A 25,537-nucleotide genomic window follows, 5' to 3' on the forward strand; every position below is an offset into this window, starting at 1 on the left:
AAGTGAAAGTGAAATTCTTAATTAGAAATGTCGCATCATCAACTATAAATTAGTGTAAATATCACGTTTTTTTGCTCAAATTTTCTTTAATTCATGGTATTAAAGCTATGCATGGGTTGGGCTCAACAACCAGTAGAGCTGTGCTGAAGTTTTCTTTTTTGTTTTTTTAATTATAAGAACAAATTATCATAAGCCTGCGTGGAATGATTTTTAAATTTTAAGGAAAAAAATTAATTTCGGCTCTTACAATTTTGTGTCGGGCTATGGGGATCGATATGTGTTACTTCTGTAGGATGACGATCAATTGTCATAAGGGCTGATCAGCTGTGTATTTTTGTTTTTGGTATTTATGTTTTCTTCTTGTGTTTTAATATTCTTCTTTAGGTTTATAGGGCATATTTAGGTGATTAATTAGGATAGGGTTAGTATGCTTTAAAATACTTATAGTGTAATTTGCAAATTTTTTGAAACTAATCTGAATTATTCTTCTTGGGTTTCAACCCCTATTTCTAATATACACACAAGTACAGGATCCTATTTCGTTCACTTGTGCAACCTTTTTGTTTCTCTCTATCACTTTCTTTATCCACCAACACTGAAGTAAGAAACTGTAGTGTCCTCTCAACGTTTCATTCACAATAAAGTGAGAGCTTCTTTTGAGTGTCACTTAGCCCCCTCCTACCAACTCGATCAAAGTAGCAACTTTTTAAGCTAGTTCGCACCAGTCTCTTCTTTTGGCTTACAAAGCAAGACACATCAAATACGTGCCCACAAACTTTGCTTATACCCCAAAGCATGCACCCAACCACAGCACTTAATTGTATAGCCACAGAGAGAGAGAGAGAGAGAGAGAGAGAGAGAGAGCAGCTCTCCTATTGCCACTGTAAAAGGAATTTCATGCTTCCTAAACAAGAATAATAGAATGAGAGCCAAGGTGGCCTCACACTCCAACTCACCTTAATCATGTGCTATTATCTTATTCCTCTACATATATAGTCTTAAACTGAGTTAGTTATGTGCATGGTTTCATGGTTGACAAGAATCACAAGAACTAATATATATAACTGAAACTCCCCTGCACATATTGATCAACTGCATTCACAACCTACACATAATGGTCCCTTCAAGCCCTGCTAAGATACTCATAGGCATCTCTACAGACCCAGATGAGAGCAGAGAGTTGCTCTCACGGGCAATTGGAGTTCTAGCTCATCCGAATGACAACATTGTTGCCATACATGTTCTTGGTCAGTAGGTTTAAATTTACTATATGCATTTTTATGTATATCTCATTCATTTAAACTAATTAGTGAGTGTGGTAACTAGAGTTGCATTAGTTTGGCTCTAGTGTATATGCATACAGCAAACCAGCTGGTAATTGCATTATATATACTAGTTTTTGTTATCAGATTAGTAGCATTGTCAACTTCAATCAATTTATTTGTATGTGTAGTGTGCCTAAATTTTGCAATGTCTTACATGATTATTTGTATTTCAGTTGGGGAGGAGAGGAAGAAGGGCGAATTAGCAGCAAAAAATCAATCACAGCTTCGTCGAGCAAAAGCCTATGTTATATCTGTGCTTGGAGAATTTGCGAGGACTTGCCAATCTAAGCAGGTGAACTGGACTTAATTAGTGATGTGAAAGATTTATAAAAAGTATGCTAATGCAATTCTACAATGGAGTTAGAAGGCTAAACTGTCTACCATTAATTTTCAGATAAATTTGGAAGCTAGAGTAGCTTTTAGCTCCAGTGTGGGAAAAGGTCTAATTGAGGAAGCAAAATCCAGTTTGGCAGACTATCTTCTACTCTGTGGCTCAAGAAACCAATCAATTAGGTGAAATTGAAAACCAGGTTAATTAAACTTAAAATTTTCACATTTTCTTCAATATGACCCCTCTTAATTGACTTTTTTTCCTCATTGAATTAGAACACCCTCCATTACAAGATACTGCTTCAAACATGCCCCAGCTGTTTGCGCACTGGTTTTGTTTGGGAAATCTAAGAAACCTCAGCAAAAATCAGATTCACATTCTGCAGACTCTAAAGGTAGCCTATTTTAAAATAATCTCGTATGGTATAAAAAGTCAATTGTGGATTGTATTCTAATCTGTCCCAAATGGCAGAAATCTGTGAATTATCAAGTTCAAGGTGGACAAACAATACCATTCATAGTGGCAGAACTGCATCCTCTTCTAAAAAGCAAATTGTCCAAGAAACAAAGAGCAAAAACCCTTCACCAAGAACTGTTCTAGATGAATTTGAAGCAGAATCTCAGAGCACAGAAGATGATACCTGTAGCTATGGGGACTCGACCATCACCGAGTCCCCCTCCCTGGCCCCCAAGTTCAACAGCCAAACCAACATAAGGAAGCAAGGATTTTCATCTTCCAAATTTATCACTTCTTTTTTAGGTTCACCATTTAGAAAAAGAAATGGCAGTTTATCTAAAAAAGAAAAGGAGATACCTTTGCTGAAGTGCTTCAGCTACAAGGAGATCATGAATGCTACAGATAGCTTCCACCCAGGTAAAAGTGTCGGTACAATTTATCTTCACAATAATATCTGAACACATTGAAAATTGTGGTATTTTGCCAACTTCCCTTGTAGCCCTGGTGGTTTTGGGATTATTTGGAATTCATATGCCATTTGGTTGCTCTGTGTTTCAGATAATCTGGTAGGTGTAGGTGGGTATTCAGAAGTATATAGGGGCGATCTTTCGAATGGACGAACCATTGCAGTTAAAATGTTGGCCAAGGACAACAAGGATGCTAACAAGGAAAAAGAGTTCCTCATGGAATTGGGTGTAATTTTACATGTCTGCCATCCAAATACAGCTAACTTAGTTGGTTGCTGCATTGAAAATGGACTCTACCTGATATTTGATTTCTCTCAAAATGGAAATTTGGCATCTGCTTTGCATGGTAAGAAAGATATACTGCCCTCAACTTCAGTAGGATGCAGAGTCATGAATATCTTTAGACATTGTATGCTGAAGACTTTGGAAACAAATCAAATTCATATGCTGCATTGGAGTGGAAGAAAAGGAACAAGTTATTGAAAGCAAAATTTGATTTTGTTATTAAAACTAATTAGAGAAAGTTTACTAAATTCTGTAATTGATAGGCTAAGTTTCTCAACAGTTGGAAAATTCAGGGATTATTCATGATCTGTTGAACTGTGAATAATAAATTAGTTATGCTTGGTATGAACAACTTGCTTATTAATTGGGACCCTCTCAATCAATCTTCAGGTAAATCGTGCGAGTCACTTGCATGGCCTATTAGATACAAAATCACCATTGGAGTTGCAAGGGGTCTGCATTATCTACATAAATGTTGCAAGCACCGAATAATACATCGTGACATAAAAGCCTCGAATGTTCTTCTTGGGCCAGATTATGAACCACAGGTGAGGAAGCAAACAACTTACGTCAGTATAATAAGCTTGATAGTGTAATCACTCATCTAATTCAGATGTGGTTTTATCTCTCTGCAGATTACTGACTTTGGACTAGCAAAGTGGCTTCCTAACAAATGGACTCACCATGCAGTGATTCCAATTGAGGGTACATTTGGATACTTAGCACCAGAGTACTTCATGCATGGAATTGTGGATGAAAAAACAGATATTTTTGCATTTGGGGTTCTTCTTTTGGAGATTGTAACTGGCCGAAAGCCTGTGGATTCATCAAAGAAAAACCTTCTCCTTTGGGTAAGGAATTTCTAACCAATTGTGTGAATTTAACATATAACACACACACACATACACACATGCATATCAGTATATCTCTTCATCTTCCTCTAATTGTTGAGAGGCTGTAGGAAAACAAAACCTGAAGAAATCAAAGCCAAGACCCAAAATTGATCCTGCTACAAGAATCCATGTCCTTTCTTGTAATATATTGAAATGAAAGTTGAAAAAATGGGATAACAGATGAAAGAATTTGACCTGTTAGAAACAGAGAAAAAGGTTAAAATAAAACTTTTAAGAGCTTCAAGCATGCCTCCCTTCTTTATCTTGAATCAAGAAAACTGAAAATTCCCTCATTTCACCATACTATTTATTTATTACTGATGTTTGGCATATATATGCAGGCAAAGCCTCTTATGGAATCAGGGGACATAGCAAAGCTAGCTGATCCAAAACTGGAAGGAAAATATGATGCAGAACAACTTCATAGAGTAGTGCTTACAGCTTCCTATTGTGTGAGGCAATCCTCAGTTTGGCGTCCATCAATGAGTGAGGTACATCACAAAGTATTATGTGTGAGAATGTGGAGTGTGTTATCCCACACTGGAAAATTTTAGCCTTGTATAAGTGCTTATAACAGTCTTGGGCCTCTTCTCCTCTAGTAAATTAGTTTTGGGTTGGATGCTCTAATAAACTTTATTATGCTGAATGCAATAATTTCATCAAATACATAATTTGAAACCATTATTGATATATTTGTTCTTTTTTTGGGTTTAGGTTTTGGAGCTTCTCACCAATGGCCATAACGCTGAGGTTGCAAGGAGCAGGATTCCTAAGTTTACCTCAGATGAGTTGGATGATTACTCAATGGTTTATGGGTATGATGTTCCAGTAGATATTGATTTGGAGGACTATTTATGAGTATTTAGACAGTTTTTATTTATTTTTTTTATTTTCTGCATGATGGTATTCGATATAATTACTTGTGATAAGAGAGTTATAGTTCACTGAGTGAAAGATAAAAAAGTTGGCTTCATCCTGTAACTTAAGTATTGGACTACTTCCACATACTATGTTAATTCGGAATTCCTATGTTATTTTTCATTTTCTTGGGTAATTCAAGTATCAGAACTCTAGTAAATTCTTGATTCAGGTCAAAAACTCAAAAACCATGATTTACCATAATCTATGAGGTTTTTTGTTTTTTTGTTTTTTTTGGAGCATCAAAATACTGAAAGTCTTCCTGTGAGTCAAATTATAATTCAACTCCCTCAAAAGCTTAAAGAACAATGCTTGGCTTCTTTCCTGGAAGAAGTCATTTCTCTTTACATTCTCAATTTGATGTATTGGATTATAATGAGATATGGTCGTTAAGAAATAATTTCGTCCCCGAAATCCCTAAGTGATACTTAACAGGTGAAAACGTTCTCCAAAAAAATACTTCGTTGACTAGCAGCTATTGGGTTTGAGGAATACTTTCACAAGAACAGAAACTAAACAGAATATTGTCGGATCTCATTCCTAGAATGAGCAGATGAAGAACGAGCAGAGTTTAATTTACTACAAACTAAACTTCTGTGCAAACTTTCCAACTACTACCCTTGTAATGCAACTGCACTACCACACTTTTGGCTCATTCCAAATGACTTGTCCAAAGTCCGAGCTTGATACAATGTCTTGATCTCATGGTGGTGCTATTATCTCAGATCTAAAGGTCTTAAACTCACGGGATACCAAACTCACACAAAACTCAAAGTTTGCAAACACAAACCAACTAACGTGTAACGTCCTAACAACGAAAGAAGTCTCGTCGAAAAGACCTTTGAGTTCTTCAGTAGGATCTTACAGAGTAACAAGTGTTGGACTTAATCGAATCCTTACATGTCCAAAGATGTTGGTCGAAGAATAAAAAAAAAAAAAACATAAATTATTTCTAAAGACAAAAAATCAAGGTTCTTAACTGTAAATCCACCTAAATAAATTAAGTTAAGGTCATTCTATTCTCGTGGACGTGTCTGGAGGCGAGAAAAAGACAACCGATGGCTCGACATATCCAGCGCTCAGCGGATGCACATACATCCTTCATCTGGATATGCATATTTTAGGTTGTAGATGATAAATTTTAGGTTGCAGATGCATGTGTTTAAGTTGTAGATGCAGGCTGCATCTGCAGCTGCGGAGTGCTCGGCAAGAACCGCAGAGTGCTCGTTAAGAACCTCTGAGTGCTCGGCAAGAATTGTCAAGCGCTTAGTAAGAATTTTGTTATGCGACTTAACTTTTGGGGCGGGTGGACTATGGGTTAAGTTTCTTTCTCATTTTGGCCTTCTACTTAAATTACCCAAAAAAACTTATTCAATTCCTTAACCATTCGGCCATACAAGGCAAAGCTCAAGAAATTGGAGGGGCAATTTTTGCATTCTATTTGACCTAGGTCATGCGATTGAAGGCCGAAGAGTAATCAAGATAGAAAGATTCATGTGCCCACATGGTTTTCTGCCTATCCAGCATGACGGGTTTTAGCCTAAAGTTCAAAGGCCAAACTGAGATTACCAGTCTAGTCCACCCTAAGATATAGCATGGAAGTCAGTAATCCTAATCCTAGTAGGAGTTTACAGTATCCAAAAAGACCACAACACTAAAGAGTCGGAATCCCAACAAGATTTGGAGACCTTGGGAACAAGGAATTAATGTGATCCATATAACCTCTCCAAAAACTCAACAATAAGACAAACGAAGCAATAACTTCTTGCAATCAAGTTTCTCAAGCAACAACTCTCATAGGTTTTTTTAGGATTATCTTTTAAAGTTTCTGTGAATTTCTATTTGATTTGTAGCTCTCCTAAGCAATACCACGTCCTTAGTATCGATTTAGGGTTTTTTGTTCATGTTATCTTTTCAGTGTTTTCATGCAAGATTCATTGTGAGAACTACTATTTTTTACAAACCTTTATATAATCAAGTTGTTTTTAACTTCATCATCAAAGGGCATTACTTTTATTTAGATCCTTTAATTTAACAAAAATACTTCTTACTTTTGAGTTCATATACACAATTACTATTACTCATGATGACGACCAATGAAGTCCTTACTCTCAAGGCAATCAAAAACCTAGGTCAAGATTTGTGTTCCTTTTTTGACCGAACAATCATTTGGTTTAAGTAAGATTTTCATCACAATTTACACACTTGGCCTTCAATCGTGTGGTGGCATAGCCGAGGCACTCAGACAGAAGGACGTGGTGTTACTATCATCTCGTTCGTACACCTAATTGAGAAGATTTAAACAACAACAATAACTTAGCAACGTTCTAGAATGACATAACTTGTCTACATATACATACATAAATGGTGGGGATTGTACCTCCCCCCTTACATCACTCATCCACTATAGAACTTGTCCTTATATCAACTTGGAAAGTTAAATGCCATAGTTTTTCTTTTTGTGTTATCATAAAAGACCACTGTTATTGGGCAAAATATAATAATAAGACAGGGAAGAAATATCTTAATAGGAGAAATAGTACGTAGATTGCAAAAGAAAAAAATATATATATATATATATATATATTGATGTTATTGATGTTAACGGAGACAGATATATTGATGTTATTTTCATCGAGTTACATTCTTTACTGAACTAGAATTGATAGAGATCTATTGTTAACAAAATGTATGATTGAACTTCTTGAATAAATAAAATGTAGGGGAGGGACTTATATATTATCCCTCTTTCTAATATCATGCCATTAATTACACTTGGACCACTAGTATGTAGGAAATTTTATCGACTAGCTTCATATATGAAATTCTCAAACAGATCACTAAAACAAGCTTAGAGGGGGTTGAATAGACTTAAGCAACAAATTGTCTAATTTTAATTTTACCAAGTTGATGAATTAAGCAGCGGATTAAAATCAATCAAACTTGTTCAAGTAAACAATCAAACAACCACACAAAGAACATAGAGATTTGTTGACGCAGAAAACCCTCAACTGGGAAAAACCGCTGGACCTAGTCCAGGGAAAACAATCCACTATGATATCTAAAAAGTTACAACCAGTGACTTAATCCAAACTTAATGTGGACTTCTCCTAGAAAGATAAATTGACCTCACACCACTTGCTACTCTTCAATCATAGGAATTGTATGGAGGTCTTCTTGCCAACACCCTGAAGACAAAAGCTCACGACCCAGCTTTGATCTTGATGCTCAAGTTCAACCAATGATGGAGAATGAATGAATGAAGGCAAAAACTTGAATAGATTCACAAAGAACAATCTATTCAAACTATCTATGTTTATGCACGATAAACTATCATATATGATTTGTGTTTATGCAACAAGGATTTTCATATAATCAAAACTCACACTAAACCCTAGAATACACAATCTCTCAAAAGTGTAATGTATGAGCAATTTAGACTTATGATAAAACAAACTATTTATAAGAGTCAAAACCCTAACAACCTAGGAAATAAATCACAAACCATATAGGAAAGGATTAACAATTACTTAGACTTAAGAACCTTGAAAACCTAGGATTAGAAAACTTAGAAAAACATTTAAAAATGTGTGAGATCGATTTTACAAACCATAGGATCAATCCTATACGGGTTAGGAAAAATCAACGTCTTGGTAGGATCGATCCTACCTCCCATAGGATTGCTCCTACAAGAGCTTTGTAAAAACAAACCCAAGGGAGGATTGATTTTCCCATCCAAAGGATTGATCCTCGATCTGGAATGAAAATTTTCAAAACACTTTTAAACCCGTATAGGATCGATCCTCCCAAGGGTAGGATCGGTCCTCCGCAACCAAAACATCTTTTTTATCATTTTCAAACATCTTTTTCAAACCCGAAAACATTTAAACACATTTAAATGCATATGAACATAATTTTAACCATCTAGAATGCATGCAAGGTCTCTAAGTCACATGACCTTAATCCTAAGAGAAATTGAACATCAAGACTTACCTTTAAGAAACCGCATCGGATATGACATGAGACTTGAGAATCAACCTTCGCTATAAAATTAGATAATTAACAAAACTCCTTAAAACTTCATTAATCAACCAACTACTATGCTACAACAAGTAGAACTGCTTATAAGCTTACAACTTCATCACCTCAATTCAGAACATGTAAAGAAAGTTAATACTATACAACTCAAAAGACAAAGTGAGATGATAAGTAATAATTGAAAACTTAAAAATTTGAAAAGACAAGAGAATAGATATTCTAGAAAAATAAGAAGGCATGCATCAATTTCCCATTATGCTGGACAATGCCACTAATGCTAAATTAATGCATTTGATATAAATGTGCATGTTGTTAGATCTTTATCACAAGGTCATAAGGCTACAAGAAGTCGATTTTAATGCTAATTGTTATCGAACTAGGGACTCCAGATACCCATCAAGTCCCAAGTGGATGTTGGTTGGATTTGGTATAAAGAACGTGGGATCAAGCATAAGCACATTGGATTCTAGGTAGGGGATACCACATTATAGTTAGTGGATTTCCTACCTGTATCATATAGTATGTACATATCGTTGTGTAAAAATTAAAGTGCGTTATTTTGTATGCCATTATTGTATGGTTTTTTCTTTGATGTTTTATGTTTTATGAATCAATTACCTAGGTTTTCGATCTCCTAAACCTCTGGAGGCAGTTGTACATATGGACTAGTAGATTTGGCCATTTGTGTATGCTAGTCTATAAGGTATAAACCAATAATGGATACTTTTGCTACCTTATTGAATTTTTTTTATCGATAGTGGTAGTTGGCCTTGAATGTGATAGCTAGGTCTTCAGGTATGTTTCTAAAGTATTGATACGCGTATCATTTTACGAAATCTATGTCGTCATGCAACTAATTTTATCATTGATTATTGGTATTTGTTTTTATGGTGCATTGATGTTTATATACTTTTCACTAGCCATATATGTAGCAAATATTTGAGCCATAACCTGGCCTGGGATCCCCTAAGGGGAAGTAATAGGGGAAGTAATGAACGTATGTGATGCTTACTCCTTACTGTGTTGTTTGAATGCAAATTACCCATAAGTTGACGATCTAGATTAGGATCGTAAAGGCACGACACTTGGATCTTGTTAGCTTTAACATTCAGCTATTTGGGTTGGATCATTTCTTCGGGCAGGTCCTAATCACCATTATGTGCTGTCTTCTATTCCTAGTTAGCTTTCCTTGTTTTTATTTAATGTACTACTTTGTTATTGGTTATACTAGACTCTTGTTATACCCTATGGGTTGGTTATTTTGTATATATTTTTCTATCGAGCATTATCTTATTAAATTTATGTTCTTCAAGGTTACACTTGTAAATTCGTAAAACTGGCGGATTGGCTCATTTATAAAATATTTAGTTTTTTACCAAATTATTTTCTTCTTCCGCCAACAACTAAAACTCTAATCCAACCAGAATCTTAACAAAAATGGATTAACTCATTTTGAAGAGCTTGGGACTATATATAACACTCGGGAATTAAGAGTCACTACTACAAAAAATGTAATAGACAACTTTTTGTATTTTTTCCGTTATCTTAATTTACCACACAACGGATTTTAACAAACCGTTATATTAATGTATATTATCCCATGGTATTTGGTTTGATAATTTTTCCTAACAATTAACAGACAATAGTTTTAGGGAATACCGTTGTGTTGGGCAAGTTTCACAAAAATATAAAATTTTGCGGGTCATTGTATTTGACAAGCGCATGACCGCGTTAATGAAATATATCGCGCACCTTAGGTCTTTTTGGGTCAAAGCCCTCTGACTTCACCTTTCAGAAACTCACACACACTTAGCCCACAACTTAGTCCTCATTGATCAATCAATCTTCCCTCCTTAACTCAGTCCTCTGGCTTCATCGATCGATCTTCCCTCTCGCGCATCAATCTCCGTCCTCATCGCGCGTCAATCTCCATCTTCGACGTCATCCCTCGCTCTCCATCTGCACGTCTCTTGACGTCACCGACCTCCATCTCCATCCTCATCGTCTCCGCCCATTCCTCATTGCCCGGCCATCTCTGCACTCCCCTGAATCATCTTCGCGCATCTCTGCACTCCGGTTCAGGTACAGTTGGGTTATGGTTTGATTTTGGGGGATTTTTTCCTTATTAGATTTTATTCTTTATTTTTTTGTGCATTTCTGATTTTTGTTCTTTGAGGTTCTTCTAAACCTTTTTGTTTTGAGGTTTTGCTTAAGGTGAAGTTCATATTGGTGATATTGTTGAGCTTGGGGAAAGAAAATAGCTAGGCTGCTGATTGGATTGGAAATGTGAGTTCATCAGGCCCTTTTTTTTTTTTTTTTTTTTTTTTTTTCCGTTTTGTTGGTTTTGGCATCTTGTTTTCTTCTGTTTTGATGGTAGGGGTTTTATTTGTAGACTATTGAAAGGATTATGTTGATTTCTTGATGCTATTGATTAACTTTTGTTACTCATTATATTGAATGTTTGATTTTGATGAGAAAAATAGTTATGAGTAAGTAATTGTGTATTAAAGTGGAAAGTTGTTACCCCTCCCCTACCCTATAGAAATCATATAAGTTCATTCACTCCATTGTGTTTGCTTTATTTCAATTGAGGAAATTACTAAGACTAAACTAGGTGTATAATTTTTAAGATGCATTGTGCTAACTTGAAATACCTAATTTAGATCAGCCTGCAGGTTAGTGTTTATTTCCTCTCTCTCACCTGCTCTGTCTCTCTTCTTCTTGTTCTTGTTCTAGGTGAAGTTATTGTGGCTTGATAAAAATTTGGGGTATTTTTCTGGATTTAGTTAATATTCATAGATTGTGTTAAATTCTCTGGTTTGTGATTGATTTTACTGATATGGGGTTTTACTGATATAAGGTTTGTTTATTAATTTTGTAAATTATATGGGTTTACTAAAATGTGCTTATTTATTTTGCTTGATCTTTATTGATTTTGTTTACTGATATGAGTTTATTGATTTTTTTTTTACTAATATGGGGTTTGTTTATTGATTTGGTTTTAGTTGAATCAGTATTTTGGTTGTTCAAAATGTTGTTTCCTTTTATTTAGTCTTGGTTGCTCAGCTTCATATTGTTAGAAAACTGAGATCACCACTGGAAGTCTGGTCCTCATAGGAGAGGTCCGGACCTCTAGCCTAGGTCTCAAACACCAATCTTACTGGAGGTCCGGTCCTCAAGGGTGAGGTCCGGTCCTCAAGGGTGAGGTCTGGACCTCAAGCCTAGGTTTCAAATACCAATCTTACTGGAGGTCCGGTTCTCAAGAGTGAGGTCCGGACCTCAAGCCTAGGTTTCAAACACCAATCTTACTAAGACCAGTTAGTTTCCAATTGCATGCCCATGTTTAATGGTATAGTGGTTGTGTTTAGTTTGTCTTTGTATTTGTTTTGTTTCACTAGAGTCAATATTTGGTATGATTTTATAAATGACATACATGTTTGTATGGACAAGTCAAAGATGGACAAGTCATGAATGTATGCGGATAGAAGATCAAGGGCATATGAGTTAGGGATTCAAGAATTCTTCAAGTTTGCATTACAGCATGCTAGAAACCCAAACCTCATTCATTGTCCTTGCCAAAAATGTGGAAATATGAGACAATTTGGGATTGGAGTTATAAGGGATCATCTACATTTTAATGGGGTTGACCAAAGTTACCAAAATTGGATATGGCACGGAGAAGTTTCTAGTACATTTGTGAATGAGATTTTTTTGGTCCCTTACAATTTCGGGTAAGTTAATCATTTATGTGGTCATTGTAAATAGTGTTTTCCAGCCATATAAGGTATTTAATGAGAATTATAAATGTGTAGAAATCATTGGATGTTGACTGTTATCAATTCGGACAAGGAGATTGTCTGTTTCATGGACCCAATGAGAAGACGTCTGATCGGTGATGAATGGAAAACTGTGGTAGACAAGTAAGTTGATTAGACGTCTCATCAGTTTATAAGTTCATTTACGTACATATATCAGCAAGTGTTAAAATCATTTGGTTTTTCATGCGATAGTGGAATTAGAATCTTCAATGCTCAAGGGAATAGGCAAGGGTGTAAGGCAATAATCTGGAAAAATATGGCGGTAGGTTGGCTTGTTTGTAGTTTGCTTTAAAACTCAAATAACAGATTGCTAAGTGGACTGTATATGTGCTTATTCTAATTAATGTTTATTTGCATTTAGGGCATTCCTCAACAGCCAAGTGATAAGGAGTGTGGCTATTTTATTATGCGTTTTATGAAGGAAATAATTGAAGATGAGAGCTTAGCTTTTGTGACTAAGGTATGCATTAGTGAAGTATAAGTAACTTGACATTATGTTGGTCATGTGAACTCTGAGCAGTGAGATGAAAATTGTCTTTACTTGGAAATGTTGAAATTCTTTTATTTGTTTTGTGGCTGAAAAATTGGAAATGTAGTAAAGGAATAAAAGGAAATAAATTAGCTTGGGGGACTCTGTTTTGGGTGCATGCAGATTAGGAATACTGGGTGGATTCTTTCAAACTTGTGGAAGTGAACATGTTATATAGCTAGACCCATGTTTGATGATCACTTGTGTGAATTTGAGGTTGATTTCAGTTTGATTCTAATTAATGTCGTTATGCACTTATATTATTAATAACAAATTCATGAGTGGTTTGGTGCAATTTCTTTAGGCCATTGGGGGATTCTGTTTTGGGTGCAGTTAGCTTAGGACATTTTGTTGGTTATATATGTGTGCTTGATTCTTAATTAATGTAGTTGTGCACTTATATCATGAGTTGTCTTGGTCTTTTTTACTTAAGGGGCATATTGTTTATTTCTTTCTTGGATTCATTATGTTTTCATTTTGGGTTGAATTTTCTTTTTAATTACTACTTCATTTTTGCCTTGTTTCAATGGGAGCAAAGGAAGACAACACTTATACCCAAGAAGATATCGATGAAGTCCGGGCTAAATGGGCAAACTTTGTGGGGCAGTATATGTAGATCGAGTAGAAGGTGGATTTTTGACGTATAGCATTTTTGAACATGATTTTGTAGGTCATGTGTTTAGTTAGACTAGCTTGGGGTATATATATATCATTGATCACTTTGCTAGATTCTTTTGGGTGCTGTCAAGATTGATAGCTAGGCTTAATTAATTGCCAGATTAGATTGATGGCAGCAAATTGGTAGATTAGAAACTTGATGGCTAATTTTTGTGTTATAGATGGTTTTTGTGTATGGAATGACCAGTTGTGTGAATAGCATTGAGTTAAGAGAGTAAACTACATATAAACAATTACTAGCTATCTTGAAATTCCTTTTAATATTTGGTACTTTATCAATTCCAAAATCTTTATTTATTGTGGATTAGTTTAAATTTGAGTAAATTGTGATTTTGTGAATTAATGTATAATTTATTAAGAATGTTAACATTATAAAGGGAAAAAAGCTACTTGGAACAATGGTGTTGTATCAAAAACACATAGCTAGCTATTTCAGTTACTGCGCGCCTATGTGAACCAGATGTAAATATGAACATTTTACAACAATTTTTCTGACGAAATCGTGGTCTGTAACATTAACTTACAATGGTTTAGTATCAGAAACCGTTGTATAATCCATAACAATACCGCACAAACCTTAGAAAGCCGATATATCTAATACCTATAGACATCTAATTAAACTTGAAATTAGTATCTTACACAACGGTTATATAGTTAAAACCCAATGTTCTTAAATTCATAATACAACGGTTTCATATAAACACCGTAGTATGAAAGACATATACATATCTCAAACACCTATTTTTAGAATGACCTATACCACGGTTAGGATCCAAAAACCGTTGTTTTAAGGAGTATTTCACCTCGTGTTTAAAACTAAAATAGTTGTAAAATACATGTATTAGTAAACATAACCGTTGTTTTGAGAACATAAAACAATGGGTTCGAGGAGAAAACCGTTGTGTAGATATATACTCAACAACAGTAGCCTTTAAACCATGAGATTTTTAGGATGTATATTGAAAGTTTGTATTAGGTGGTTTATCTACCTAATTAACTTGATTAAAACCACTGTCAGTAATCATACCCCAATTTTTGTTTTATATGATCACTCAGGGACTAATCAAGAAGACAAAACTCTGACGACATAGTGGCTAAAATCTGAAGACACAGATTGACTTGTCAATCAAAAATAACTTTTGTAAAAAACACAAATCAAACACACCAAAGGATCAAGTGACATCTTATACACTTAAAGGACCTATCACAGTAGGCATCCCAGTGGTGTGTGATTAGCTAAACAGTTTCATATGACATATAGCAATTTCAAGCATATAACTACAGTGCAGATTTGTATTTAAAAGTTTAGTGAGTCAGTAAACATAACAACAAAAAATAGAGACGAATGCACACAAGATGTTCACCCAGAAAAATCACAAAGGGTAAAAATTGGGGGTCTTTTTCAGCTGACCGGGCAATCCACTATAGAGGAGGTTCAATACAAAGGGAGCATACAGTACACAAGCTCAATCACTAAGTCCTAAACTAAGTGACAGCTTCTTACCCTTTTGTGCAACTTCCATAAACAAGGCAATCGGTCATTCATGAAGAAGGCAGCTCCAACTCCAAGCTCATAAACCCATGACACCAATTCACACCAAGCCCAGCAGATTCTTCAATGTATGAACATGATATGCAAATTTGGATTCTTTAAAAATCAGCCTTTTCAACCAAGAGACATGAAAAGGTTAATGAAGAATCCTTCAACTAAAAATCTAAATGAATGTGTTTGTGAATATATAAAAAGATTTAAACAACACTCAAACCCATTTAGATTTTAGATGAAAAAAACAAGTTAAGAAAATCATTTTAGTTTTTGAAAATCAAAAGCATTTTCTTACTTGATAAATGATGAGCACTCGCCCAAAATACCCAATCATAAACACACAAAAATACCCACTGAAAATATGCTCATCAACACACCCGAAAAAGTCTAAACCGTTATGCCATATACCCGTACACCACACACGCCATTCCCATGTTTGCCCAAGCCACGTGGAAGCCAATCAATGGCTATCCAAAAGAGAAGAATAAAGGGCATATTCCTTTTGTCCTAAAGAGGTATCCTAGTATTGCTAAGGATATGAATGAGGAGCTGTAAAATCAAATATTGCTTTATTTTGCAAAAATCAGAAATGAAGAAGATGATGAATAGTGCTGAAGTGTGTGTGAGTAAGTGGCGTGAAAGGATGAGATGCAATCAGATCTGATTCAGTGAGGGAAAGCAAGTCATGTGCTGTGCACATGCATGTTTAGAAAAATAGAAAATGGGCTTTCAATGAAATGGGCTTTAATAAGCAAAACCCGAAATGGCCCCACTGTAGTGACTGTCACATAAGTATCAGCCACTGTACGTGAAAAACATTGTTCTTTATGTTCAGTGAATGACTAGTCAAATAGACAAAAAACTGTTATTTTCATGAAATGAATGAAGTGCAGTATACCTTGAGTCTTTGTTCATTCTTGACTTCTTCAATACAACTGATCTTGTCCTTAATTTAGCCTAGAGTTTGTGAGTGATTAAATAAAATTAAATACAATGATTTTGACAAAGAAAAAAGCCAATATATCAAATCCTAGAAACTAACATATATACAACGGTATTTCTATCATTTCCATTGTGTTAATGTAATCAAAACAACGGAAAATAACCGTTGTGTAATGGTACCCCAATAGACATCGGTCGATTAGACGACGGTATTTTGGCAACTTACCCAACGGATAAAATCCGTTGTGTATGACGTTTTTTGTAGTAGTGTGTTATACTCTTGAGATCCTTAGGTTGGGTGTTGCTGTAGTGTTTCCGAAGTTTGGGGTATCACATTTTAAAAGCTTAAAAGGATTTTCAAATGGTCAGTAACGCTTTCCGCTATGTTTGAAAAATAGGGCACTAAAAATGTGTTTTGAGTTACAAAAGCAGTTTTCAGTCCTTTCTATAGTAGAACTTAATAGGAAACGCCTTTAAGCACTCATTTTCAAATGGTCAGTAACTCATGCCTTTAAGCACCACTCTTTATAACGGCTCGGACATATATGCAAGGGTCAAGTAAATGTGATTGGCATCTCTCTATTCCAAAATGCTCTTTATGTGTAATAGAACTAAACTAGGTCGATCTCATGTTTGGAAAATAGGCATGTGTGAGTGATCAAGTTGCTGTCAAGAAGAAGATCACATGCTGACACTCAAAAGAAGATCAGGTGTAAGTCCTGCATATCATGGATACCATATTGTACTGAATGCCACTTTGTAATTCATAGTCATAGTTGAAATCTGTATGCATGCTCAACCAATAGAACCAATTCTCTTTTAATCGACACTTTGTGTTTCCTCAAACATTACTAAATGACTACATGCACAATTGATAGAGTCCGTGCATGTTGCTCTATTGAAGGTTGCTGAGATACGCCTACGGATATATAGACCACAACTGTCTCTTGATGGAGTATGTTAATTTGGCAAGCTACACATGTTAAATGCTTTATGTGTGTGTGGATATCCTTAATTAGTTGCTTGCCAAATATGCTAGTGTCCATGTTAGACCAGCTATTATTCTTCACATTGACCATTTGATAATGTCTCACTTGCCTATCAAATTCAAGTATGGTAGAATTCGACATCATGCTCAACTAAATATGAGCATTGATAGTTAAGATATCTAACACTTGCATTGGCTTTCAGAAAAATAGTTTTATCGAGCCTCTCAATTGATAGAGCTCTGATTGCATATTGATAGAATAGACTTTCCTGCACGCTTAATCAATACACTAGGCCTAAGTATTGATCCTTATCAAACTCCTTGTTTTAATCCAACAGTCCTTGTTTTGCTAATCTGTCATGTTCCATAATTGAGTGTTTCACACACTTGAAGCATGCGATCTTTAGATCATCCAGCTTTCTTGTATTCTCTATACATACTTCCTTATATCTGTTCTTGGCATTGGAGTTCAGAAGTTCATGGGATGAAAGATTAGATTTGCATGACCAACTCCAAACTCAATAAGAGTATCTCTTGAGAGAGAGTGATGAGTCTTTAAAAAGTGCTTTTATATATTCATATTTAGTGCATATCACCGGCATGGTCCCTTAGTTTTTTGGAGCATTGAGGCGTCTTTTTCTGTGTTAACAAAAATATGGTGTTGTGTGTATATGCTTTAGTGTGTGATTTACTTTACTCAAACGAACTGTTATACTCGGTTTAAATCTGATGCAGTTTTGATATTTATCAAGCTTGTTTGTGTTGTCGTAATTTTTAAGATTCATTTGAAACAGTAAGAGTTTAAGAAAAGGGTCCTTTAGATATATCTCCATTTTCAATACCTCATTTTAGAATAGACCCATTAGGTAAACAAATGTGTGTAAAGTTTTTTTTCCATGGCAGATAATGGCTTAGGCCTGAATTTGTGGACATTTACAAAAGATGTCATTGCTCCAATTTGAGTAATAAATTAAAAATCCATGATTTGAGACATTTATTACTCATAATTTTGAATGTTTTTATTGATGAAAATTCATGATTCAGACATCCAATTAAAAAAAAATTGTTACCAATTATACATCAACATATAAACACTCAAATACAAAAAAAAAAAAAATTAACACCCAATATACATATAATATGCCTATGATATAGATTAAAAAAATGAACACAGTAAGCCTCCATTTTGGGTAAATAAAAAAAAGAGAAAATCTAATAAAAATATAAAAAATCCAACACAATACAAACATATCACGAAGATATATAAATACAAATACTAATACCTTGGACTCAGGTATAAAACAAAAGAATAAAAAGATCGAAGATATATACCTATCCCTTAGGTCATGAAAAATGAAAGAACAAAATAAACAAAAAGGATAATAATAAGATACCTTTGGTTCAGGTTTATGTGTTCCCAAACTCCATGTAAAGTACATAAACTAACAAGAAATTCATAATAACATTTCATAGCACCTAACAACATTAGCTAACACAACCATCTAAAATTCATACTTAAATCCCCTCAAATCCAACCTCCTTATGAGGTATATATACCAATGATTTTATCACTTCTTACCCAGGTAAAAATATGTGGAAAAAAAAAAATAAGAACCACAATCATGCAGGGCTTGGTGTTGAAAAAAAAAAAAAAAAAGATCGACGAAAAAGGTGGGAAGAAGAATGAAGATTGATGATGATGAAGATAGAAGATGAAGAAAAATAAAATAAAATGAAGATAAAAGAAGAAGAAGAAGAAGAAGAAGAAGATTAAAGAAACTACAAACACAACAAAAACAATTAAAACGTTACTTACCTACAAGTAAGGATGAATGAAAGTTTGAAAAACACCGCAAAAAAAGCCATGTGGAACTTTTGAAATTATTAACCTAAAGAATAGGTGAGGATGAAGGGAGTGTGGATGTGAGTTGGGTGGTGGAGGTGGGTTGTGTTGGGCCATAGGAGGTGGAGGATGGCCTTTGTGAACTTTGGGTATTGGAACATATTACAGACCAATCATCATTAAACTAATTTTTGTAATAGTGGTACATCAACATTTGATCTCCTAGACTTTTAATATTTTTTTAATTTTATAAACCCTCCATTGGTGTTGGGCTTTTATGCACAACGGAAATAGAGGTAGGGTGAAAGTAGCCTTGGTTAGTAAATATAACACGTGGCTTCTTTGGAAAGAAGTGGCAAATTAGTGGCAAATTTGCTCTTTTTGACATTTGAAAACAAAAATAAAAAAAGAAAAATCTTAATATTCAACTTCAGAAATTAATGGCAATTAATTACCAAAATAAGAAATAATAATACCTTGAAATAACACATTAATTGACAACATTAAAATTTACCTTTTTTTAACTCAAAAGGGTAAAAGAGGAAATTACAAAATAAATTTTTTTTTAAAAAAAGATAAACTTACGTGGAAAATTAAAAAATAGGTGTATATCTCATTTCAAAAAAAAAAAAAAAAAAAGGTAATGTGAAATTGGGTCTCCCGAAATGAGTCTATTCATCCTTCCCTTCTAGGCACATCTCTTATCACCAATAAACTGGATAGTAAAGGGTACGTGTGGCGGTGGAGGTTTGGTTTCAATAGGTGATAAAGGGTGGTAGCCAATAAATATATATTGAACAACTCAGAGTACACAAGTTTATTTTGATTATATATTATTTTATTGATAACATGTATTTTAATTATATAGATTACCGTTTTAATGTTGTTGCTTTCATCGAAGGTGGTCATCTTATATATATATATATATATATATATATATATATATATATATATAGTTAAGCATGGCTCTTTTTGGCACAAATCGGCCAAAACACTTCTAATTCTTTTATAACATATATATGTATAGTACTAGTACTACTACTTAGTCTAATATACATAGAAGCATATATATGATATGATATGCTTAACTATATATATATACCCATAACTTGTTTTAAGATCTATCAATTAAACTTCAATTCTATACATCTAATATGTATTACTCAAAGCCATTAATCTCAGCTTTGAGTGTATTATATTTCTCTATTTTTCTGCATGCAGGTTTTGATGGTCTTGTTTTAGAGCATTCATGTTTTAGTAAGTTAGAATTTCCAGCCAATGGGAGTTATGAGTTTAGCTTGAATGCATTACTCGAAGAATTTCAAACTCGTTCTAAAACACATTACAAAAGTGGCAAAAAGGGTAAACATATAGGAATAAATTATGAATTTGTATATGGAATAAAGCAATGTTGGAGGCCACTTTCTGAACAACTTTGCCTAATTTGTGTGAATGCAGCAATAGAAGAGCTTCGAAGGCGCTGCCCTCATAGTAAAGGAGCTATAATTTGGTACGATAACTGCCTCATAAAATACTCAAATGTAAATTCATTAGTAGAAGTGACACCATTAATGGGATTTATGTGAAGAATAACCAATTCGTTAAAGATGATCCCTCGTTTGATTACATAGTTCGTGTGTTGTTAACTAGAATATGTAGTAGAACTCCTAATAAACGAGGCTTGTTTGCTTATGGGAAGCAAGGACTTGGGCGATCCAATAATACTGATTTAGTGCTATATGGTGCAGCTCAATGCACTATGGACATTTCTCAAGCATCATGTGAGAAGTGTCTTGATGTAGCAATGAGCGAACTTCTAAAAGTGAGTCATGGAAAGAGAGGTGGATGTGCTTTTTATGGGAGTTGTTATCTCAGATTTGAACTTTACCCCTTTATTATTTATGGTAAGAATTAGACTATGTATATGTTATATGTTCTCATTGTTAGAGAAAACTAGGTTTATTTTATTATGTTAATATTTGAATTTTCCAATTAAGTTAACTTAGGGTTTGTATTGTATTGCTAATGGTACGTTTGGATTAGCATCTTAGGATTTCTCTATATGAACCGTTGTATTGTCATATATACTCTACCAACTAAATGATAACATAATTTTATGTAGTCAATTTTTCTTCTTTTTTGTTAACATGGTATCAGTGTCATTCTTTGGTCACCTGCCAAGCCCTAGAACCTGGGTACGTAACACATGTACCTCGAGTATTATAATTTCAAGTACTCTCAAAATAGATTAAGTTTTTTTGGTTTAGTAAAAATGGGCTGGATTAGATTTAAATTGCCAATGAAAATATAATGGACAATTTGAGAAATATATCTTTATTGAAAAACCAACATCGATCGGCCCCAAGTTACAAGTTAAAATAGTAACCTTGAAAGACTGTATAGTCGATCAATTGATGGGCCAATAACATGAATTTCTTTAAACAAAATAGGAAACACAAAATAGGGAAGAATTAATAATAAATCTTCTAGAAATGCCCATTGCTACGTAAAAAACTGTGTAGGGGTGAGCATCACCAAACCACCAGATCCTTCGCTCGACCCACCCGAAAAAAACTTTTACACATAGATAAAATAAATTTCCCATAATTATTTTCACAAAGCATTTTAATTAAATATTTTTCAATCACAAACATAACCCATAATACAACATTGGGTTTGGTAAGTAAATCGTACAAATAATTAGTAGACAACTTCATTCAAAGTTGTATGTTATCATGCTATCACAATCTTTAGCAGTTAATCTCAAAATAAGAGTTAATTATAGCAATAGTCTATAAACTATGCCCCCAGTATCACTTTAGTCCATCAATTTTATTTTAAAATTCTATAATCCTTGAACTATTGCACGAGTATCATTTTAGTCCATTTTGTAGCTTTTGCTATATTTTCCATCCAAAACACCCATATTTGAGAGGTATTTTCGTTCAAAATACCCACACCCAAAAATTATTATTTTTTTTTTAAAAACACACACACACACACCCATAGCCAACCTAAGGTCCCAAGCCCGACTCCACCCCCTGCATACCAACAGCCAACCCACAACCTCCGGTTGTCGAATTTGTCGCCGAAGTTCCTCCTCCCTCCCTCTCTCTCTCTCTCTCTCTCTCTCTCTCTCTCTCTTTCTTTTTACTTCTCATTCTCTTCCCCACTCTTTCTCTCTCTCTTTTCTCCCTTCTCTCTTTCTCCAATCTTCTTAGTCATCTACTCCAGGATCTCGTCCCAGAGTGAGTTGGTGTTGACAAACATGAAGCGGGCCTTCTGGTGGGCCAGGGCGATATGAACTGGGCCACGCCACGGAGGCAGATAAGGGTCTTGTCGGAGTCGATAATGGCCATGCCGTTATGGGTGCCGTACATGAACTGCTACAAGTGGTGGGCCGCCACTCGTCGATCCAGATGGACGTTCGTGCTAAGGAGCTTCTGGATTACTAGGGAGTGGAGCGTCATCATTTTGGGGTTTGGGGTTTAGGGTTTAATGGGTTTTTGTTTTTCCAACTGGAAATGGTGAATGATGTAGAAAGAAGATGCTAACGCTAATAGTTTTACTGGGCAAAAATACTTTTATTCAACTTCTCACACAACTAAACTTGATACAAGGTTACATATATATTTAAAGCCTTTCAAAGACCCTTTCCACTTTCTTACACTTTAATGAAAAAAAAAAAATTCCCCAAGCCTAATTAAAACCATAACTGAAAACTTAAAGACTCAATTCGATCATAGACATGAATGAGAAAAACATAACAAAAACTTAAATGATAAAAATGCATAACTAAAAAAACTTAAATAGGAAATTCATAAGGCTGTATAATTTTATTTAATTTTCCAACAATGCCTCCCGTAAGCCAAATTTTCTTTTGACACCCAATCTTGCAACATTCTTCTTAAACACTTGACCTTCAAGTGGCTTTGTGAAAACATCAGCCATTTGATCATCTGTCTTGCAATACTTTACTTGAATAGCTCCTTCACTCACAAGATCTCTTAGAAAATGATAATGCATACAAATGTGCTTAATTTGTCCTCCCATGAAGAACTGGATCTTTTGTAACTGAAATTGTAGAGCTATTATCACAAAATAAACTTGTTGGGCTGCTTTTCTTATGCTTAAGACTCTAAAACCCTGCAAAAAAGGTTGCGATATACTCCGCTTTGGTTGTAGAAAGAGCAACAATGGGTTGCTTCTTTGAACTCCATGAAATTGCACCACTTCCAAGATTAAAACCATAGCCAGATGTGGTTTTGCTGTCATCAACACTTCTAGCCAAGTCACTGTCAGTATAACCAACTAGATTCACTGGAACATTGACTTGATAGAAAATATCATAATCAATGGTCCCTTTGACATATCACATAATTTTTTTTGCAGCCTCCCAATGATCGCTATATGGTTTCTCCATGAATCTGTTAACCAAACTTACCATATGCATAATATCCAGTCTTGTGGTTGTTAAACATATCAAGTTACCCACCAAATTTTGAAACATATATGGTGGAATTAACAAGCTTACCTTCACCTTCTTTGCTTAACTTTATGCTTGTATTGCTCGGTGTCATAATTGGATTTGAATTCTCCAACTTGAATTTTTTTAAAATTTCTCTTGCATAACTCTCTTGAGAAATGAAAATGCCTTTCTTGGATTGATGAACTTCAATACCAAGAAAGTGATGTAACTCTCCCAAATTAGTTATCTCAAATTCTTTCTTCATGGACTGCTTAAAATTATTCAACAACTCCAAATCATTTCCAGTAAAAATAAGATCATCAACATAAAGACTTACAACCAAGAAACTTCCTTGAGAGTTGCTTTTGACGTAGAGAGTATGCTCATAGGGGCATTTCTAAAAGCCATTCTTCTCAAAGTAAGAATTGATGCAGCTGTACCAAGCTCGTAGTGATTGTTTCAGCCTATGCAATGCTTTGTTCAACTTGTAAACTTTATTTTCTTCTCATTTCTTTACATATCTAGGTGGCTGCTCTAAGTAAACTTCTTATTTGAGAACACCATTTGAAAACGTAGACTTCACATCCATCTGAAACAACCTCCAATTGTTTTATGCTGCAAGAGAAATTATCAACCGAATGGTGTCAAGTCTAGAAACAAGAGCAAACAAATCAGTATAATCTTCACCTTCCTTTTGTTTGTATCCCTTTGCCACAAGTCTCGCTTTGTACTTGTTAATGGATCCATCCAGGTTCATCTTCATCTTGAACACCCATTTTACACCAATGAGATCCTTATGTGAAGGCAAATCTATGAGCTCCCATGTTTCATTTTTTTCAATTGCTTTTATTTCTTCATCCATGGCTTTCTTCCATTTTTCTTCTCTACTTGCTTCATCAAAGAAAATTGGATCCTCTCCTGCAAAGAAAGCAAAATACAGAACATCATTTGGCAAATTTACCTGCTATGATGAATCATAGAGATCTTGTAGCATTTTGTACTTTGGAGGAGGACTTGGAGATGAGTCTTCACTTGATGAAGGATCCGAATGGGTGTGAGAACCATTGTCTTCATCTCCTAAAATAGGAAAGCTTGATGGACCATTCTTCTCTTCATCAAAAAAAGATTGTTCATCAAATTGTACATCACGACTTACTAAAAACTTCTGTCTTTGGATTGTATAGCTTGTAGGCCTTGCTTTTTTCACTGTACCCAATGAAAATACACTTCTTACTTGTCTAGCTAGCTTCCAATTTGTTTCTTATTGCATTCAGAACATGAGCATAAGCAATACTACCTAAAACTCTCAGTTTTGTTAGCGATCTATTGATCAAATAGACTGCACATAAAACAGCCTCTGCCCACAATTCTTGCTGCAAATTCTTCTTTTTGAGCATGCACCTCACCATTTCCATGATAGTCCGATTCTTTCTTTCACTTACACCATTTTATTGTGGTGTATATCGAGTTGTCAACTCATGCCGGATGCCATGATCTCTGCAATATTTTTCAAACTCATTGGAGAGATATTCTCCTCCACAGTCAGTCCTCAAAGTGTTAATCAAACAACCAGTAAATTTTTTAACTTCAACCTAAAAATCTTTAAAAGCCTGAAAAGCTCAAGATTTTTCTTTAAAACAATAAACCCAAAATTTTCTTGAGAAATCATTGATAAATGATAAAATATTTGCTACCTTCGAGAGATTCCACGGGCATCGGACCACACAAATCTGATTGTATAAGCTCCAAAGGCGTTTTTGCTTGCCATGAGGGCTTTGATGGGAATGGACTTCTATGTTGCTTTCCAAGTTGGCATTCTTCACATATGTCAGATAAATGATCAATTTGGGGTAGCCCGTCAACCATGTTTTTGGTTGATAACATCTTCAAGCTTCCATAATTCAAGTGGCCATATATGTCATGCCATAACTTGGAAGTTTCTTTCTCTACACCAACAAAGCATGATAAATTTGTTGTATGTAGTCCGAGAGGAAATAAATTATTTCATGTAA

At 34.8% G+C, this 25,537-nt stretch overlaps 1 protein-coding gene across 1 annotated transcript; it reads left to right on the forward strand.

The window, feature by feature from the left end:
- Window positions 1-915: 915 nt before the first annotated feature.
- LOC147293460 (Protein kinase superfamily protein) lies at window positions 916-4,781 on the forward strand. Its single transcript, XM_086232122.1, has 10 exons — window positions 916-1,247; window positions 1,499-1,617; window positions 1,720-1,838; window positions 1,932-2,050; window positions 2,128-2,529; window positions 2,671-2,925; window positions 3,255-3,412; window positions 3,500-3,715; window positions 4,099-4,248; window positions 4,472-4,781. The coding sequence occupies exons 1-10, from the start codon at window positions 1,115-1,117 to the stop codon at window positions 4,613-4,615; spliced, it is 1,815 nt and encodes a 604-aa protein (XP_086088248.1). The 5' UTR covers window positions 916-1,114; the 3' UTR covers window positions 4,616-4,781.
- The last annotated feature ends 20,756 nt before the right edge of the window (window positions 4,782-25,537 follow it).

The sequence above is a fragment of the Dryas octopetala genome, chromosome 2 (assembly GCF_963921425.1).
Source record: "Dryas octopetala chromosome 2, drDryOcto1.1, whole genome shotgun sequence".
NCBI classification, from domain to species: domain Eukaryota; kingdom Viridiplantae; phylum Streptophyta; class Magnoliopsida; order Rosales; family Rosaceae; genus Dryas; species Dryas octopetala.

Excerpts from the sequence above, each read along its gene's own strand:
- LOC147293460 (XM_086232122.1), top strand. The coding sequence starts at position 1,115 with ATGGTCCCTTCAAGCCCTGCTAAGATACTCATAGGCATCTCTACAGAC. Across the intron at positions 1,618-1,719 it reads GGACTTGCCAATCTAAGCAG|ATAAATTTGGAAGCTAGAGT; the intron begins GTGAACTGGACT and ends ATTAATTTTCAG. Across the intron at positions 2,926-3,254 it reads TTTGGCATCTGCTTTGCATG|GTAAATCGTGCGAGTCACTT; the intron begins GTAAGAAAGATA and ends ATCAATCTTCAG.